Source organism: Centropristis striata, chromosome 2, assembly GCF_030273125.1.
Source record: "Centropristis striata isolate RG_2023a ecotype Rhode Island chromosome 2, C.striata_1.0, whole genome shotgun sequence".
Lineage (NCBI taxonomy): Eukaryota > Metazoa > Chordata > Actinopteri > Perciformes > Serranidae > Centropristis > Centropristis striata.
Window position 1 is genome coordinate 8,013,283 of NC_081518.1, and position 19,742 is coordinate 8,033,024.

General features: G+C 38.4%; 3 protein-coding genes across 3 annotated transcripts; 2 read left to right on the forward strand and 1 right to left on the reverse strand.

Moving 5' to 3' along the window:
* Positions 1 to 88: 88 nt before the first annotated feature.
* rrad (Ras-related associated with diabetes) lies at positions 89 to 3,273 on the reverse strand. The gene is made up of 5 exons (XM_059355511.1): positions 3,132 to 3,273; positions 2,461 to 2,851; positions 1,744 to 1,817; positions 1,425 to 1,629; positions 89 to 1,087 (listed from the first exon to the last, which is right to left on the reverse strand). The coding sequence occupies exons 2-5, from the start codon at positions 2,831 to 2,833 to the stop codon at positions 810 to 812; spliced, it is 930 nt and encodes a 309-aa protein (XP_059211494.1). The 5' UTR covers positions 2,834 to 2,851; positions 3,132 to 3,273; the 3' UTR covers positions 89 to 809.
* Positions 3,274 to 5,215: 1,942 nt separating this feature from the next.
* On the forward strand, positions 5,216 to 9,212 carry LOC131987051 (ATP synthase F(0) complex subunit C2, mitochondrial-like). The gene is made up of 5 exons (XM_059352197.1): positions 5,216 to 5,344; positions 5,609 to 5,708; positions 6,856 to 6,927; positions 7,684 to 7,883; positions 8,829 to 9,212. Exons 2-5 carry the CDS (start codon positions 5,670 to 5,672, stop codon positions 8,941 to 8,943), a joined length of 426 nt encoding a protein of 141 aa, XP_059208180.1. The 5' UTR covers positions 5,216 to 5,344; positions 5,609 to 5,669; the 3' UTR covers positions 8,944 to 9,212.
* A 1,843-nt stretch (positions 9,213 to 11,055) lies between these two features.
* On the forward strand, positions 11,056 to 17,549 carry nsun3 (NOP2/Sun RNA methyltransferase 3). The gene is made up of 6 exons (XM_059354749.1): positions 11,056 to 11,333; positions 12,871 to 12,974; positions 13,060 to 13,580; positions 15,277 to 15,431; positions 15,997 to 16,118; positions 16,824 to 17,549. Exons 1-6 carry the CDS (start codon positions 11,169 to 11,171, stop codon positions 17,149 to 17,151), a joined length of 1,395 nt encoding a protein of 464 aa, XP_059210732.1. The 5' UTR covers positions 11,056 to 11,168; the 3' UTR covers positions 17,152 to 17,549.
* The last annotated feature ends 2,193 nt before the right edge of the window (positions 17,550 to 19,742 follow it).

Genomic DNA, 19,742 nt, shown 5'->3' on the forward strand with positions numbered 1-19,742 from the left:
CCACTGATACGATCAGATGAATATTGATGAGGATGTAAATGCCTCCTTCTTTTCTGGTGCATTCTGCTGAACACTTTGTTTCAGGAATAATAAAGAAGATGAGAGGATTTTATGTTTTGATTTTAGATTTTATTGAAAAAGGAAATCAACGTAAACAAAGAATTTCCAAATAATGTCAAGGTTCACAAGACGAATATAACTTATTGCTTTACTCATACATTCACAACCTGAATTCGATGTCATGGAACAACATAGAAAAACAGATGTTTTCTCATATCTTTGACTGTCCTCAGTAACTTGGCCGAGGCACGAACCTGCGTACCACGTTTCAAGTAAATATGACTCCAGATGACAAAGTATTGTGATCCATTACCGTGTCTTTTAGGATAATGAGATGTATGTTGCATTCAGAATCATTCACGTTAAACTATGTACATCAATCGTCTCCAATAAAGGAGCAGAACAATAACCCAACAACAAGGCAATCTTTGCAACTCATTCGAAAATTCGAGATTTCTCATACATACTGATCATATTATGACAGCAACATGTTTAAGGCAGACAAAAATAATAATAACATAAAATAAACGTTTGCAAAGCTTCATGCAGGTTATTACCATTATCATGATATGACTTGAATAGTGTCATGTTTATTAATTAAGTCCTTTCTTTGCTTTTGGTTTGTGTCTAAAAAATAAAAATATATTTCTGTACAGCTCTATTAGTCCTTTAGGGTTAGTGTTAAAACACACACAGCGTCTGGTCTTCAGAGGCCACAGAAAAAAATGTCCGTCTGTCCCTTCTGTTCCTCAGAGAACTGTTAGGTCGTGGCAGGACTTTGACTTCTGCCTGAAGGCCATCTTCTTGTTCTTGCGTGCAACCATGCGGCCCAGAAACCGCTTGGCCTTCTTGCCGATGCTCTCTCTGCGCCTGCAGTTGGCCATGCGTCGTGCGTTCTCCTCCTTGCTGTCTTTCCTCAAGCGGATCTGTCTCACGATGCCTTCGAATAGGTCCTGCACATTGTGGTGAAGGGACGCAGACGTCTCGATGAACTTGCAGTCAAACACCACTGCACAGGCGCTCCCCTCTGTGAGAGAGAACAAATGGAGAAGGGGAAATTAGTGCTTTGAGTAGATGTATAACAAGAGAACAAGAAGGTATGAGATCAAGGCAGAATAATGAATATGGTAACCCTATATTGATACTTGTTTTATGTTTAGTTAGCAGTGCTATTTCAGTGTGAGACATGTGGCCTGACCCCACCAAAGCCAGTCAAGCCTGACCAGAACTATCAGATTTGTTAATGAAAAGACACAATATAGCTTTAAAATTCAAATAATACCTAATAAATTTGTTTTCCCACTAGCACATCATACATGTGTCTCATTTTAGGTTTTAAAAATGTGTTAATCTTCCTGACTTACCATCTACAGACACCTCTCTGGACCGCACCAGGTCGCTCTTGTTGCCCACGAGGATTATGGGAATGTTCTCTGACTGCCTGGCTCGGCGCAGCTGAATACGCAACTCTGACGCCTTCTCGAAGCTTGATTTGTCTGTCACTGAATACACGATGATGTAGGCGTCTCCCATCCTCATGCACTGCTCCTTCAGCCACTGGCTGTTATCCTTCAGGAGAGGAAAAACAGATACCAAGTTTAGCATCATACATGTCTGATCCTCCTGCAGCGGTATCCATGAACCGATGTAAACGTAACACTGCATACATCATACATAACTCACCTGTTCCCAGATGTCATACAACATAATGGATGACTCTTCTTCATCTACCACGATAGATCTGTCATAAGTGTTTCCTGAGGAAGAAAAAAAAGATTACGTTACACACTGACAGAAAGGGCCAAAGCATCTCTTATATGAACAGTCGTGTTTGTTGCTGCTTTTCTTCACACTGATTTTAGCACCTTTTTTTTTTCTCCTTTTGTACTCTACACATTGAATCAGAACGATGATCACAGCCTGTGATCAAGCCATCACTGGCCTTTTATATTTCCCCTTCACATTATGCTATTGGATGTGTTTCTGACAGCTGTACTACTGAGGGCAGAGCTGGTGCCTCGCTGTAGATGGAAATAGCAATAATCAATGCACCCTTGCATGCAAAAATAAGATCAGATTTTTTCTAACCCATCAGTGGAATTTTCTGACTGTCTTCATATATTATTCTGAATTACAGAGCTCCATGTGGCTTTTATGCAATTCTATTAAAGAAAAATCATGCTTAAAAAACGTAAAGGAAGAAAAAATTTAAAAAGTGGCCTCCACAGTTTTGCACTTATTCCACGAAACCTTGTATAAATACATAGTGCCTTCAGTATGTAGACTAAATTAACCTTTGACAACTCTAATTATCATCATATACAATACATCTGGAGTGTGTCTATAGGTGTGAGTGTGGGCAGACAAGATTGATGACTCATCCTCAGCATCCCCATTTACCTGCTTCATCGAAGTCGTGACCAGCATCCTCAACCCCTCCAAAGACGCGTGCCAGGCTGGACTTGCCGACGCCGTGCTCCCCGAGGAGGACCACCTTGTACACCTGGGAGTCGGGGTCGCTGCCGGTGGAGATGACGGAGTCTGAGGAGTCCGACGCGCAGCTGCCTCTGTGCTGCTCGCTCGGGGAGTAGGACGTGCAGCGCAGGAGGTTGGACAGCTCGTCGGTCTGTCCAGTCTGTGGCATCGTGGCGCGCAAGTCCCGGTCGTCCACAGGCATGCTCCTTCTGTGCAGATTGGGTAGATTCATGGGGAAAGGCATGCTCCCTCTTCTCTTGTCCATGTTCCGCAATTTGTCACCCTTGTTCAAAGTCATTGTGCTTGTACCGAGGATCTGCGGAGAGAGGGGACATGCGTAAATCTCACATTTACACACGCGTAAAGGAAAAGCGTAAAAGGCAAACTATGGATATAGTGAGGATAACATTACATTTGTTTAGCATTTTAAGTCATATTTTAATACTAAAACATACATTTGACCGAGTAGCCTATAATTCAGCAAATTTGGCTTTCCAAAATCTCAACCTAAACCACGTTTGTTCAACTCTACTCAACAAATAAACGCAAAATAAAACTAAAGCTTAAAATGTCTCATCAGTATTAAAGACACTTACTCGGTGCTGGCAATAAAATCCAACGAAGGCAATCCAATAATCCTTGGTTTGAAGAGTTGTTGTAGCCCAAAAAGCGGTTTTGTTTGAGTCTGCTCAGAGTCGTTGCTCAGGATATTTATATAGCACTGGGAGTGACGTCGGCAGGGATTCGCCCCTGAAAATCACGTCTCCGCTTATTATAGTGGTGCGTAACGGTGCCATCATACAGAGGAGGGGGTGTATGACTGGAAGAGCCGAGGAATCTCCCTTCCGCATCGCCAAATGGAGAGCTTACCTCTGAGGGGGCGGCCAGAGATGCATCCTTGAAGAGGGGAAGCCCACTTAAAGCTAGAGTGATATAAATATTTAATGTTAATTTAGGAGATAAATTTAGAGACGGTGGAAGGATATCCACCTGATGCAAGATGTTAATGCGCACTGGGGCGCAATGCCAGATGAAGGCTTTTATGGAAATATGATCGCTTTATTGAATTGATTATCATTTTTCAAAGCTTCGTGATCGCTGCAAGGTGAAGGTCAATGCCTCAATTATTCAGTGTCACGGAAATCTGATTTCAGTGTGAAGCAGTTGCACACCTTGAAATGCATATAAATTGCAAAATATTTGGTACTGATTCCAGTCTGTGGCAAAAGGCTAACATCACACTTGAATAATTTTAGTGAATACATGCATAAAAATAAATACCTACATTCGGTAGTGAAAATGCAATAAACATACAAATTCTACACACCTGCATTTATCAGACATCCCCATCTTTCCACCCACCACCTTGCTGTCTGGGAAATAAAAGGTGCAGCTACAAAACCATAATTCATTGCATTTGCAGTTGTAATTCTTCACACCTACAGCAATAGTGTTTCTTTTACTGACCCATGTCTAAGATGAATACTGCAAAAGGTTTTTGATTTAAAATATCAAAGCTGTGTAACACACCAATAGAAGTAAATGTAGTTATACTGTACATTATAATGGACCTCAAATGATTTTATGTCAGTTTTCTCTATTTTACCTCCCCGTGATTAAATCTTCCATCTTTTTCATCTTTTTTCACAAACAATGGATGTAATATTCTAGTTTGTATCACAGTGTGCATGGTATGTTGGTGCCCCCTTGTGGTTGTATATCTTGTATTACAGGTGAACCTTTTAAACATTTGCAAGCTTTGCCCCTATGTGAGAAATATGATTCAAAGACAAATTCATGTTCATTTAGAACTATACATTATTTTGAAAATGATTTATATTATTAGACACCCTTTCGATAACTCCTGTGTTTGGGAACCACTGCTGTAAAATATAGAGAATAACTACACATTGGACCCCCTCACTTTTATAGCCTCATTAGTTTTGTGAAAGAACAAAACAAGATACATTAAAAACAGACATGTATGAAACATATCTGCATGATCTCAACACATAAAAGACATAAAACAACTGAAATAAATTCAATTATCTACATGTAACACTAAACAAAATATTAAAGTGAATCAAGTGAGAGCTAATTTAAAGTGCATTCCAGAACACACACACACACACACACACACACACACACACACACACATGCACACACACACACACACACACACACACACACACACACACACACACACACAATAGTGTATAGCTTCACTTTTAGTGCATATAGGCTAAATTAAAACACTTTTTAAAAATAATAATATTTGGAGAATTATGAAGTAATATGTATTTTTTAATATATATATATATATATATATATATATATATATATATATATATATATATATATATATATATATATCAATTAGTCACAATCAATTAGTTATTATATATAGAAAAATATATATTAGTTATATATAGCCTATATATAACTAATATATATAGCACTGGCATATACTGTATAATATTTTGTTCAGACGGTCTGTAGGGGGTAGTAGTCAGATAACAGAAAGCTTTTAGTTTTAATCTGCAGGTGAATAACATTTCCTTTACAGGCAGCAGCAGATAGTCAATGCTGATATTTGTCTACTGTGGACTGTCCTAGTTAAGTTTATTTAAAAAAAATGGACCTGGATGTGTTATAGTTCTTATAAAACGTCGGTGGTAGTGGACGTGACACCTCACGTCAGGAAACCGGAAACTCATCCTGAACCGTGATATTGCGCATGCGCTTGTTTCTCGTGTCTTCGACCTTTACTACACACCGGTGAGAGCTAACCTCCTCTGTCACGATCTGTGTGAGTTCACCATTATATTATCACTCTTGTGTGTAACTCTGTGTTTTCGCAGCTCTTTAAACTACACCGCTGCTCAGCTCGTCTCATTTAACTCCTAGCTTGTTTTTTAAGTGACATTATTCGGTTTGCAGCTAATCTTGACCTTACTTGTGTTGTGTGTCCACGTAACTTTGCACACTCTGTACTTTCTTATTTAGCCAACTTGTTGCAGGATCGAACAACTAAATCTGTGCATTCTTGTCCTGTATGTGTTTCTTTGTGCAGATAGCAGACACTGAATCAACCACAGCTCCTTTGGTTGACCTGACCACATATCCACAACATAATGTATGCCTGTGCTAAGTTCGTCTCCACGCCCTCCCTGGTGAGTGAGTCCGCTTCAATGAATGGAGATAACAGCTACATATGTATACTGCCAGTGTGCAAATAGCTGCCAGTCTGTGTTCAGGGCAAACAAGCAGCTAAATGCTAACATTAGCATTTAGCTTTGTAGCCGTCTGTGACCCTCTGCTGGAGTATTTACACCTGCAAGGACGTCCTTGTTCTGAGCACAGCCCAGCCTCTCCAGTCTCTCCCCGTGTTTGTCCTCTCTTTTTAAAGCTTATATAAATCAGTATTGTCTACATTTAAATGATATATCGTAGTTAACTTATAAGCAGTCATGTTCAAGTAAAAAAAAAAGAGCTGTTTGAGCTGAATTAATCCAAAGCAGCCCTATAATGGGTCAGCTTGGTACTTTTCAACCACTGAATATGGTAAATTATACAGTCATGGAAAAACATATTTCATTTTAATGCCTTAATATTAATTTGTTTGAATAAACATAATAACGACAAAAATGGCTAATAAGAGTTTAATCTAATAGCTGATATCGAGCCATTTTCCTTAGTTTTCTTGATAATGATTTTGATTATTTATTATCATTGTATCTGTCCAAACAAATGTACTTTTAGTTGTACCAGGCATTAAAATGAACATGAAATCAAAGAAAGCTATTTTTCCCCCATGACTGTAGCTTCAACCTGCAACGACAATGCTAAGTTTTCTATTACTCAATAGTTCTACTCACAGTACTCATACTTTACTTGAGAAACTAAATTTTCTTTTACCTCTACTCCGTTATATTCTAAGAGAAATACTGCACTTTTCCCTTAAGAGCTTTAGTTACCCTTTTACAATTAAGATTTTACATGCAAAACAGAAAATATAACAGAAGAAAATATGATTGTTTCCAATTAAACTACCGAAAGTATAGTTAAATTAGCTCCGCCTTGACCAAAAACAACATTAAAGTACATCCTGCAAATTAATACATCAATAAAATAATCCACTAAAATTATAGTAGAAGACTGACTGTTGTCACTCTGCATTAGTTTTATTTTTGATACCTCAAGTACATTTTGTTGCAAATCCTCCTGTACTCTTACTGAGATGAAAATCTGCCTGCAACATCTTATCAAACAAGACTGTCTAACCAAAACATTTCTTTTTTTTGTATTGTCTTGATACAGGTCCGTGCTGGATCTCGGGTACTGTGCAGACCACTCTCAGCAGCAGTAGTCTCAGATGCCAGGAAAGCAGAGGTAGGAAGCTCTCTGTACTGTGTATTATAACTGATGTATTGACTTTAAGTGTTCACAGCGGTGGGGCACTCTGAAGCTATCACAGCTCCATTAATCACTGGGCTATTCCTATTACCTTATTCTCACATACAAAGAGTGACTAGACAAAAAAACTGCTCATGTACATTTGTATGCAGGGTAATTCAACATTACAAGAGTAAGTATTTGTAAAAACTTAGCTCCCCAATAAACTTCACATGGGCGGGTGAGGATTGGTGAGGTGATAGGATTAGAAGCTAAATGCAGCATGTCCAGTTTCCTATCGAAGAGTACCATCAGAAGTTTTGTTGTCAGCAAAAGCAATGCTGACATTTACATCAACCGTAAACATCAGGCAGCAGCCTATGTGCAGCTAACATTAGTTGCACATAGGCAGCTGCTACCATTGAACGAATGCAATGCCAGATCTGCACCAGTATGCAACATTTCTTTGACTTTTCTGAAGCTGCACTGTGGAGACAAAATCAAGGGCCAGAATTTTAATGGAGCATTGACTTTAAAAGTATGTTTAGTATTCCAGATAAATGCGTAGAGCAAATGCATCTGACCTGCATGTTTGAAGGTCAGTCGTGAATGAGGTAACAAATGTGATGGACATTCAGCAGCAACACCTAATATCCTGGTTATATTTTGCCAGGAAAATACAGCAAATATGGCAGTTTTGTGATCCTGTTGTGATTTGTTTTGTACTAACCTCACTTATTTTCTGTCTTTCAGACTGCTTCCCTCCTGGCACCGCAGAGCATCTCTGCCTCCCAGCAGCAGGTTGCTGTTCGGGGGTTCCAGACCAGCGCTGTGAGCCGCGACATCGACACTGCCGCAAAGTTCATTGGAGCAGGAGCTGCCACCGTGGGAGTGGCCGGGTCTGGAGCTGGAATCGGAACAGTGTTCGGCAGCCTTATTATCGGATATGCCAGGTATATTAAACGCATCATCTCACCCAAATAAGCTTTCAATTTCAGTTATCCAAATCAAATGCAGGATCAGTTGTTCATTCCTAAAAAATAAAATAAAATAAAATAAAAACGGGCGGTTAAATCACACTTGATATCATGTGGCCTGCCTTCATGAAGAGAATTTTAAAATATAAATTACAGTTTTAAAGGCCTAACACGAAGGAGCTGTTGATCTTTACAAATAAAGACTTGATAGTCCAAAAGTGCATTCAGTGCTGAAAAAAATAGCTATCTCAAAGATTGAATTAAATCCTGACCCTAAAATAAAAAATTTAATCAAATTGTGGAATAGGAGAATTAAAACACATTAAAACTGTTTAAATATTGTACCTAAAAATGTCACATTACATCCCCATTCTGTTTACTAAATTGTTAATACTATATTCATATTTTCATTGTTATTTATTAGTTGTTTGGTTTTTTGTTGTTGTTACTGTATGGTGACCTTGAGTGAAAGAAAGGCACCTATAAATAAAATGTATTCTTATTAATTCAATTAAATTAATTAAATGAATCTCCACCAAGGAGCAAATGCTGCAAAATCTCAGTTTTTTTTAATTAGTTGAACAGATATGGTTTTGTCCAAAGAACAATTAATTTGCTTTTAGTGATTTCTGCCATTAGATGGGATTTTTTTCTCATTTTAATGTCAAGGGGGGAAATGAATCAATTAACATGTGTAGTGAAAGGAATGGTGTTTTTGTCACTTTATAAAGGGAATTGTGTCAAGGGTTTGTGTTGCCTTAATGCCTCCCAGAGTTTGATAGACTTATTTTGTCACATGTATTAAGTCCTCCATGGGGAGCCTTGGCAGACATGGGGATTGTCTGCTCGCTGAAGTGTCTTGGCACTTTTTAAAACTTTAAACCTCCAACTTGTCTCAGCTGCTCCTCTGTTTCTCCACAGGAACCCCTCTCTGAAGCAGCAGCTGTTCTCTTACGCCATCCTGGGCTTCGCTCTGTCTGAAGCTATGGGTCTCTTCTGTCTGATGGTTGCATTCCTTATTCTGTTTGCCATGTAAACCAGCGAGGCATTTGATGTGAAGGGATCCATCACAATGTTAGTAAGAGTTAGCAGTTTGAGATGCCCTTGAATGGCACGATGATGTCAGCTTGTCGTGTTTCCCATTCTCGTTCTTTGGTGCTTCTTAAAAGATTGTGAACCCGCTGATGTAAGAAACTCTGGCAAACCCAAATCATTTTAAATGATGGGTTTGCCATATATTGTATATTTCATCAAATGTTTTTGTTAAACATTCAAATAATAACAGAATTAAAATGTTTAATTCATCATGTGTGTTTGTGCATTTATAAATGGCAGTGGGGTTATTTTTCTGTGATTTAGATTCAAAGTGGCAGAGGCACTGTGTTTCTCCTGATATAACGGAAAGACTAATATTAAATAATTTAAAAAAAAACCTAATTTCAATATTTTGACAGTGCAAATAAGATATGCAGAATATTGAAGGTAATTATTTTTGCATAATTCTAATCTTTATTGAAAGATACAATAAATTAATCATGGTGTGATGTTTATTTTATTTATTGTGGTGATATTTTTTATGTCTGTACAAGATAATTTCATACTTAATTCCAAATGGTATTTTGCCACAATTTTCGTCTGACAAATATAGCACCTTCTCTGATTTGGGTACTGCACAAATCCACGTTTCTATATTAAATTTGAATTAATTGCTCAGCCCTAATTCAAACCCAAGTTATAGTTTGTTGTCTGTGATTCAGCTACACAGAATATTTTCCCCTCTCCAGCCCCAGTTGGTTTTCCTACAAAACATTAGTTCAAGTTTTAGAATAAACGGTGGTTTTAAAAAATTTAATAGACTTGAAATGATAACCAAATTACTCTAAATGTTGTGTGATCTCCCCTCGTTTTGTCTGAACTTCGAGCCGGTTCCTGACAAAATAAAGAAAATAAACTAAATAGTTTGTCAGAGACTGCATTATAGAGAGGAGTCACATTTTGTAGCAGCCTTTAAATAGAACAAACAAAAAAGTTTGACAAAGTGTGTCCCTCAATAGCTTTTGATAAGAAATTAGTAACTTCTCCTTATTCAAGATGATTAAAAATTCAAGTATATACAAAAAACTAAAATAAACAAACACTATGGTAGGACATCACGTGTGAATTATAAGATAGGGTCACATTTTGTGGCAGACTGAAAATGCAGTGGCCCCCACGAAAACATTTACTATGAGTTATTTATGATCTGAGGTATATTCAAAATAAAGGTTTTAATGGAAGGACATCATTTTCGCATTCAGGAACTTACCAGGTGAGTCAGAGGGTCTAGGGTTCAAGGTTTTAGGAGGGAGTTGGTATTGGTTCATAGCCTATCGTTGGTTTCTCTCCGGGCAATCACTTGTACCATCCCCGGCAGAGTCTCCATCTGTGGTAGCACAAAAATGTAGTAAAGACGCTAAATTACGGGTGAGAAATTGTTTTTTCGGGCACAAATTCTAAATAGTTGAACCACTTCTCACAATAAACACATCTATTCTTTTTTCCCAATGACAACCTCTTAAAGTCAATGGTTATAAGGGGCATTAATAAAACTGGGTGTTTTTTTTTTACACTGAACACCTTCATTATAGTCAATACGGAAGAGGATTGGGGCCATGTAGGGAAAAAAAATGAGAGGAAAATTTTATTTTTGTATTATGCAGTTCGAGAAAAAAAAGTCGAAATAATAAGAATAGTCGAGATGTCGAGAGTAAAGTTCGAATACAATTTCGAGAAAAAAGTAGAAATGACGAGTATAAAGTCAACTTTTTGTTTTCGGTTAAGATAAAAAGATACTCACAGATTCGTGTCAATAAGTCATCAAAGTAACATCGTTTTCAGAGAAACGTCTGTCCAAAAAGTTAACTAGACTGCAAGCTACAACCTGATTTTCATAAATGTCGTAACATGAGTAATGATTTTTTAGACATATATTGTATTATATTATATATTATATACGCATTTTCTCAACATTGTATTTCGACTTTTTTCTCGAACTTAATAATGATTTATTTTTTTCTCCTACCTGACCCCAATGCTAAACACTGACGCTGCGACACTGAGATTTCAGGTGGAACTAAAGGAAGACAGTCAGAGTTGAGGGAGGACGGATTTTGGTAACGCACTCATGCCCGAAAAATAACTGACATTACAATAACATTTATGACAACATATTTAGACCAGAGCCCTTTAGACGTGCCAGTTAGACAGTAGATATACACCCGAATGTCTAAATATATTTTCTCAACACATTTGTTTCACAGCCCGCGGAGGATAATTTGCTTTAAACGTCCCAAGCAGACGCAGAGCGCCGTGTGGAGGCTGCGGTCGGTCAGCTGTCACACCGGTCCTCAGGTTGTTTCACAGCGAAGAGGAGACACTAAAAACCAGGTAAACACAGTGATGTACGGAAAGAATGATTTTAAGACTCTGGAAACCAGATACTGTGCCTCAATTTAAGATGTGGTTAACTGAGCTTATTGGTGAATTGCATATGGAGAAGGTTCGATGTAGCATGAAATCACAAACTTAATACATTTTCAGTCAGTGATGCAGCAGTGTACTTACTTACTTATTATTATTATTATTATTATTATTATTATTTTTTATTATTATTATTATTATACAGGTGCATCTCAATAAATTAGAGTATAATGGAAAAGTCCATTTCCAGTAGTTCAAGTCAAATAGACCCAACCAAGTATTAGGTAGGACATACTTTTCAGAGGCCAACATTTGCATATTAAACATACTTTTTTAAAACTGGTCTTTTGTAATGTTTTTAGGTCTTCATTAAATGTAAGCCATAATCATTATAATTAAAAGAAATTAAAAAAAATAAGACATGAAATGTCTCATACTGTATGTAATGGATCTGTATAATGTGTTATTTCCACTTTTTGAATTGAATTACTGACATAAATAAACTTTTCTATGATATTCTAATTTATTGAGATGCACCTGTGTTATTATTTCTTTTAACATCCTCTACACACCCAAGGTTTGTTTATTGACTTCTGCTGCTTATGTTAAATCCCTTTCCCTACATTTTATCACAACATCTTACCAGTTTTATAAAAACAAAAAATGTTTCATCCAAAACACAGCTGATTAAACTATTATACACAGTCCAAATTTTCATGACATGGGGTTTTGTGTAACAAGCTATTTATTACAATATGAATAATTCATATTTTAATCCATGTTAATAAATCCGCTCTCAGTCTAACAAAGACAAAAATCACTGGTTCAGTGATTGTTTGTGAAGAACACAAATATTGTAATTGTATCCATCATTTCAGAGAAAAGTTAAGCATCAGAGCTGCAACCTTAACTTGTGTTTACTATAGTCAGCATTTACAAATGGGGATGGAACAAAAGAAAGAAAGATGTTACTTGAAAAATATGTCCAACTGTATTTCTTTTTGCCCTGTTGCAACAGCTCAGGTAATCTTATTGTACATTCAGCCATTTAAACTTTATAAACAAATGCAGTAGGCCTATACCTGTAGTCATTTCTAAAAGGATGGCATTGGCACTCAATATCCACCAGGGGTAGCAAGTGTAAAAGACAAAATACAGCAGTGAAGCTTTTTTTCAGCCGGTGTTCGGGAACTGAAAGGGAAAATCCACCTTACATCTTACTCTAACAATTGTTTTGGACAGTAGACTGTTAAGATGAAAATTAAAATGTAAAGGCTTGAATTTATTATTTCAGAAGGAGATTTTTTTTGTTTGGTCACTTGATGCGTACCATTGATATTTAGGTTAAAGACTGATTTTTACTTGAATATGAAGTACAGCTTTGAATGTCCCAGTGACACTAACCACAGTGCTGCCAGAGTTTATGCCAAGGATGCTGCCTAATTTCTTGCCTCTCTAGGGTTTATTTCTAGATTACATTTTCATTACAGTTTGCTTGCAACAGGTGACAAAAGAGCGCAAAAAAGAAAAATCTTCATGTCAGCCAGTACTGGAGCACTTTGACCAGCAGTACAGTCAGGAACTTGGAGACCTGTGGACATCTGCAAGGTAAATATTCTCAGAAAAAATAATAGCTTCATACACACAGACAGGGTTTGTCTCTTCCTTCATCAGGACTGTTTTCCTCCTGCAGAGCCGTGCTGCTGGACCCTCACTCTTGGCAGTATGGGGTCATGCTGAACCGCTTCAGCGCTGTGACAGGCATCACACAGATTCTCCAATCTCAGGGCTTTTCCACATTGCTGCCACAAACAGATGCCTCCACGCTGCTTTGTAATGGCCCCTCAACAGTGTCAGATTCTAAATACAGAGCAGAAAGAGACTCCCTGTTGCCACCTGACTATGTCTCCAGCTGCCCACCTAATGGCTCCCATCTCCAGCCTGACAGCACCTCTCCTGCGCTCGGTCAGGACCTTCAATCCGAGCCTTCACTCAGTTTGCCCCGTCCGACATTACAGTGTTACATCCATCCATATACACTGCGGTTTCCCTCCCAGCCCCACAGGCCGGGCCAGCTGAAGCAGTACTACCTCCTGAACGCTGCGTCCCTGCTCCCGGTGCTGGCTCTGGGAGTCAGCGATGGGGAGAAGGTTTTGGATTTGTGCTCGGCCCCCGGGGGCAAAGCCTTGGCCGTAATGCAGTGTGCCACCCCAGGTAAAACAAGTACTTTTCATGGAGTTTGCAAAACTGTATTTGATTTTATTTACATCATGCAAAGAGTTGGTGGATTTAGTAGTTTTTAAAACAAGACGATAGATAGATGGATAGACAGACAGACTTTATTTATCCCAAGCTGGGAAATTACATTATAGCAGCAGCATTACACACAGAGACAATAACAACACAATTAAATAAAAAGAACAACCTTGGCATACTTCAAGCAATAAAATACAATAAAAGATAGTGTCTAAAGAAGGAGTATGTATTAAGGAGTAGTATTCCAGTGCAGAATAAATATGAATATGAGGATAAAGAATGCTAATATAATTTACAGGTGCATATCAATAAATTAGAATATCATAGAAAAGTTTATTTATGTCCGTAATACAATTCAAACAGTGGAAATAAAACATTATATAGAGCCATTGCACACAGAATGAAACATTTCATGTCGTAATTTATTTAATTTCTTCTAATTATAATGATTATAGCTCACATTTAATGAAGACCTAAAATTTAAATTTCAGTGTCTCAAAAAATTTTTTTTTTTTACAAAAGACACATTTTAAAAAGTACGTTTAATATGGAAATGTTGGCCTCTGAAATGTATGTCCATCTTTATGCATTCAATACTTGGTTGGGGCTATTTGACTTGAACTACTGGAAATGGACTTTTCCATTATATTCTAATTTATTGAGATGCATCTGTATACACTTCTGGGTCTAAACATTAAGGTTATAACTTTGTGTTGTGTTAAATGTTAAATATTGGTATTTCTAATACTCATTTATAGAGCTCGACTGGCGTGAGATTTTTTTTATAGAGGAAACATTCCCTGATATGGCAGCCCATATATTGAATTTTTGTGCTGGAATGAAAATTGACCTTTTCTGTGTTGCACCAATATGCAAAGGTACTCAGAAGGCTGTTTTCTTATACAAATAACTATCAAAAAATAGTAAACATTGTTATGTATTATTAATACAATGTGTCACACTGTTAACCAATTCTAAAAGTGAAAACGGAGAAAATAAAGAATAAATGATTAAAATGAAATTAATTAATTAATTAATTTAAATAAACATTTGTTCTGTATGTTCAGTATCAAGTCAATTGGTAACCAATTAAATAAAAATAAAAAAGGCTAAATAAACATCAGTACTGTATGTTCAGACTCAGTCAATTGCTGACCAATTAAATAATTAAATAATTAATACATTTAAATAAAATAAATCACTAACCCAAATTTGAAATCACCCCAGGGATAGTTTTCTGCATTATGTGTTCTGAAAAAGAAATCGTTGCATATTGGAAAATACATCTACACTGATACAGATGTGTCTGTGATAAATCAATTAGACTCATTTATCAACTCATGTCGTTAATAAATATTAATGCTTATACTTAATTGAATTGACATTTCACCAAATCATGACTTACTGTATCAGTAAAGGGATGTTGACTGCACACAAGATGTCTTTTCTCCAGGAAAAAAAGTGTTTGGTAACAAGAGCTTTCCATAAAAAACATCTTGTTATGTGTTAAGCTTTGTTCTAAAATATTTATAGTGTACTTTGCATGTAAGCAAAGTTGCAGCAGTTTAATCTAAGGGCTGTTTTTGTCTGCGGTGAACAGCCTATTTGCATTGAATGCTGGTAACAAGTAACGCTGCTGTGTGTTGTGTTCCAGCTCTGCTCTGCTGTAATGAACCAGACCCCCACAGACGGGACTGGCTGGCCAAAACCCTGGAGTCTTTTCTGCCTCAGCCACTAATCAGCAGAGTCATTGTGTCGGCGCAGGACGGACGCTCTTTTGGGCAAAGTGAAGCGGGAACATATGACAAGGTCAGGGGGGGTCGTGTTTATGTCAGCATGTGACTGGATTTTGCTTCAGTGTCCAACAAATTGAGTTTTTTCAAGGCCATGGTTAGAAATGAATGAGAACAGCAAGCCTTTGAACAGAGGCTAATAAGCCCAGCGGAAGAGAAGAAAACCGCTCATTCAAAATAGGCGGTAAGAAGAGGCAGACAAATGTCCGGGAGGTTTCAAAGGACTCAAAGTGACTGATAATGGAGCAAAAATACTGGGGGAAAAAAGGGAAGCACAGAATGAAAAGGTTGAGAGTAAGACACAGTGTGAACAGAGACTGAAAGGCATGAGAAACAGGCTGCATAGATTTAAGCTGCACCGTGGCCAAGACGACAGATTTATTGGAAGATTTTCAGTTGAGGTGTAAAGTTTCAGAGTGTATGTGTGAGGAAGATATACCATGTACTTTACAGACCTCCGGCATTTGTCTTTTTGTCTGCTTTTACCTTCATTAACTATTTACATTTCCATACTCCTTCCCCCTCGCTGCCATTACACTCTTGAACTCTCAGACTCCCGTTTCTTTCTCTCTCTGCTGCAGGTTTTGGTCGATGCTCCGTGCTCCAACGACAGGAGCTGGCTGTATTCTGGCAGCAGCCAGCAGGGGGAACAGAGGCTGAAGGAAAGAGCCAGGCTGCCTGCGCTCCAGGCTCAACTGCTTCGGTAAGTCCAATAACAATCCTCATATCTTTCTATGTTGTTAGTCAGGATGTGATCTAACCATTTATGTCTTAAAAACAAGTTTGACTTTCAGATGAGCAATTATGGAATATGCCCATTCACTGCACACAGAATAATGTAAGCACTATAGAGAAAGGGATGAATCATGATTGCGAACAGTGCTATTAAGTCAAATTACATTAGGTTGGATAGCAAATTGCATCACCTGTCAATTCAGCTCTTTAATGTGTGAATATCCAAGCAACTGAAAACAACTCAGTTCAACAGAGGCTGTATAATATGTGGTCAAAACGCATTAGTTGAAAATCAGAAATGAAACAAAACTTACCAAAACAGTATTTCAACTGTTCCAACAATCACCAACTCTGTGATTTGGTTGAAAGAATCCCTTAATGCACAGAGTCAGATGGAAAAAAACTATGGCTTTACACACTGTTTTCCCCCGCTGTCTCTCTCGGCCGGCTGCTCGCTGGTCAGCAGCCCGCTGAGCAGCAGCTGTAACTCTTTCTTCAGAGGCAGACCATTAAATAAGCTAAATAAAATGACAAATATCGCACAAAAAACAAACAACCAGCCAATCACAAATAGCCGATATATCGTTTGGAATCAGAAAAGCCATGGGGTACGAATAGGAGCTTTAAAGTCCCCGACCTTGTCATTAATGCAATATTTGTCTTGTGTTTACAGGTCTGCGCTGTCAGCTGTGCGACCAGGAGGCGTTGTTGTCTATTCAACCTGCACTCTGTCCAGCTCTGAGAACTACGCCGTGGTTGAGACGGTGCTGGATGAGTGTCCAGAGGCTGAACCCGAGGACCTGTGGGAGGAGATTGCCATTCCTTTATCAAAATACTTTACATTTAATCCTGCTCACCCTGGTCAGGGCCAGACACCTTGCAAGCCATCCCTGCAGCCACAGAATGGCACTTATCACCGCAGACTTGGCATTTTAGTGGTTCCTCAGCTCGGCAAGACCTGGGGACCCATGTTTTTGTCTCGGATTAGAAGAAGGAAATAGTGTAAGCCCCCACTGCAGAGAAGATATGTGGAAACGAGTGGCTAAACATACACACTTCTTTGTGTGACTGTTGTTCCCTGTGGGGCTTTTAAGATGCAGAGAAACTCATGAAAGTGGCTTATTCACTTTTGATATATCAATGCTTTTCCTGCTGCCACAAAATGACCAAAACAAACAGCAATTGCAAGTTAAATCGTTTTCTTTCAGTTTCTGTGCCACCCTTTTATTTATTATTATTGTTATTATGATTTATTGTCTGTGGCAACTGTGGAAACTACTGACACTGCAGAACTACAATTAGATGATATTGACTAAACATGTTTTTAAGTGCCTCACATTAATAACTGTGTCCACATTGCACAATAAAATTGATAATGCTATAAGGCTGCAATACTCCACGATGTAAGACTGCGATATTAAATATTCATTCAGTGTCTTCGTGGTGAGGGTTTATAGTGTGAGTTTTCGTCTCTAAATACTCTTTGAGTGGTAGTTAGAGAACGAGATGACCTTAGAAGACAGAAACTCACATTCAGATCTCAATCTTCCAAGCCTTGAGTCACTGAATCAGGTTGCATTCATTAAATTTTGATTACCTCTTGACTTGAGTCATAGCAGAATGTTTAAAAAGTTTCCATCCGTATGACGAGTATGTTTATGAGCCTATGTTTGTTTTTAAACACTTAAATGCCATAACGCTACTGCGAATGTCAACACATTGACATTATATACTCGATGGGAGGCTAAAAGTTTCCTGTCTGAGTGATTAGTTTAATAACCGGGAAGAGCGTTAATGATATAATTAACACAGTTTCTCTTTCTTCATCCCTGCTATTCCCTCCCTCGTCCTGAATTAACACATGCTTCAAGTCTCACTCGCGGTAATCTTCCATCTGTCATCATACCTCCCTTCAGTGTGATTGAGACGGCAGTTTCATCTCTTATAGTGGCTCATTACCTGGGTGGACTGTTCTTGTGTCATGCTTGAGTGAAAAGTAGACTATTTCACCGCAGCGTTGGAGCCTTTCATCAGGCTGTGATTGCTCAGACCAGAAGCCAAAATGTGCTTTGAAAGTAACTATAGACAATAACACTAGGAATTCGTATATATTTTTACCCTGTTGAACATAACGGACTGACAAAGCATGCTGTCGCAACGGCAGTTATGTGTGAAAACCCTTATTTCTTCCTCCCAAATATAAAAGGCTTGCCGTTTCCGAGCGAGGCACTGTCAAGGACATGATTGCTAAAATAGGAAAGCAACAAGAGCTTTGCACCGACTTCTCTGCGTGGTCATAGACACAAGCATTATTGAGTGCGTTACTATGGTTCTTTTATTTGGCTGTCCTACTTTCTTTGGAAAAGTCGCTTCTGTCTCCGATACGAGTGCATCATTATTACACCAGCACGACATCAACGCAACTTAAAAGTAGCGAGATGTGGAGATGAAGTGCGGTTTCATTGAGGTTAACCATGTTGCTGACCTTTGTGTGAACTCCGGTTTGTTGATGTTCCCCATATTGCAGTGTTTCCTCAAGGGGAGAATCTCTAAGCAGCTTTTCCTCCACTTCAAAGGGAGAGAATGTAGGCCTGCTTTGCATAATCAGGTGGGGAACAGCTTTTTGCCAGAGAGGCAGGAATTAATTTGTGGCACCGCCAGATGTAATCATTAAAACCCTAGTCATTGACAATAAAGGGAAGAGGAGGAGGAGGAAATGGAGGTTGGAATTGTAGAACAGTATATAGAATGAGAAAGAGATACCGAGCGCTGGATGGCTCCGAATGCCAGAGGACACTATAGCTAAGCAGGCTAATCTGGTCTGAGCTCTGCTGAACCAGAATGGTATTTTTCAGTCTGATAACATTCAGCTCCATCACTGTGTTTATTTCCTATGTACATTGCTATTTTAGTGATGAAAACACAGCAGGAGAACAGGTATTTAGGCAGCTCCACATGCCAGTCATACTGAAAGCCATTTAGCAGTATGTGTAGGCTTTAGAGCTCCACTCACAGTCTGTAAATGTACTGTATGGCTCAGTCTCACTGCTCTCATTAACCTCGTTTCCAGCAGCAGGCAGCTGTTTTCAGCAACAAAAAAAAAGGCTCTCACACCCACTGTACTCTCGCTGCTCAGCACAAAGCAGCAGACAAAGTTAGTTTTTTAGAGGGTTTTTTTGTATAATTTATCCACATTAGGATACTCACTGAATTAGAAAAGCGTATTATTTGTGCCGTTAAAATCTAATCAGATCCAACCCACAATGATCACAGTGTCAATCGGATATTTTCCGCCTTGTGACGAATGTTTGACTTGAAGCGATTGACACTGAATGTGCCAGACGGTTAACAAGTGGGTCTATAGATTTAGTACCTTTTGGGGTATCCATCACTCATTTCAAACGTCATCATTTGTCAATATTCCATTAGTGGAAGTGAGAGAACAGGATTGCCGCTCTTGATTGATTGTCACACTGCTAATCTCTGAGGGAAAAAAGTCTGCAAAGAATGAATACTTCACAGAAGTCAAACTGTTTGTCCCTGTGCACACCAAAACACAGGAGATCTGTTAATTAGGCTACAGCTTCTTACC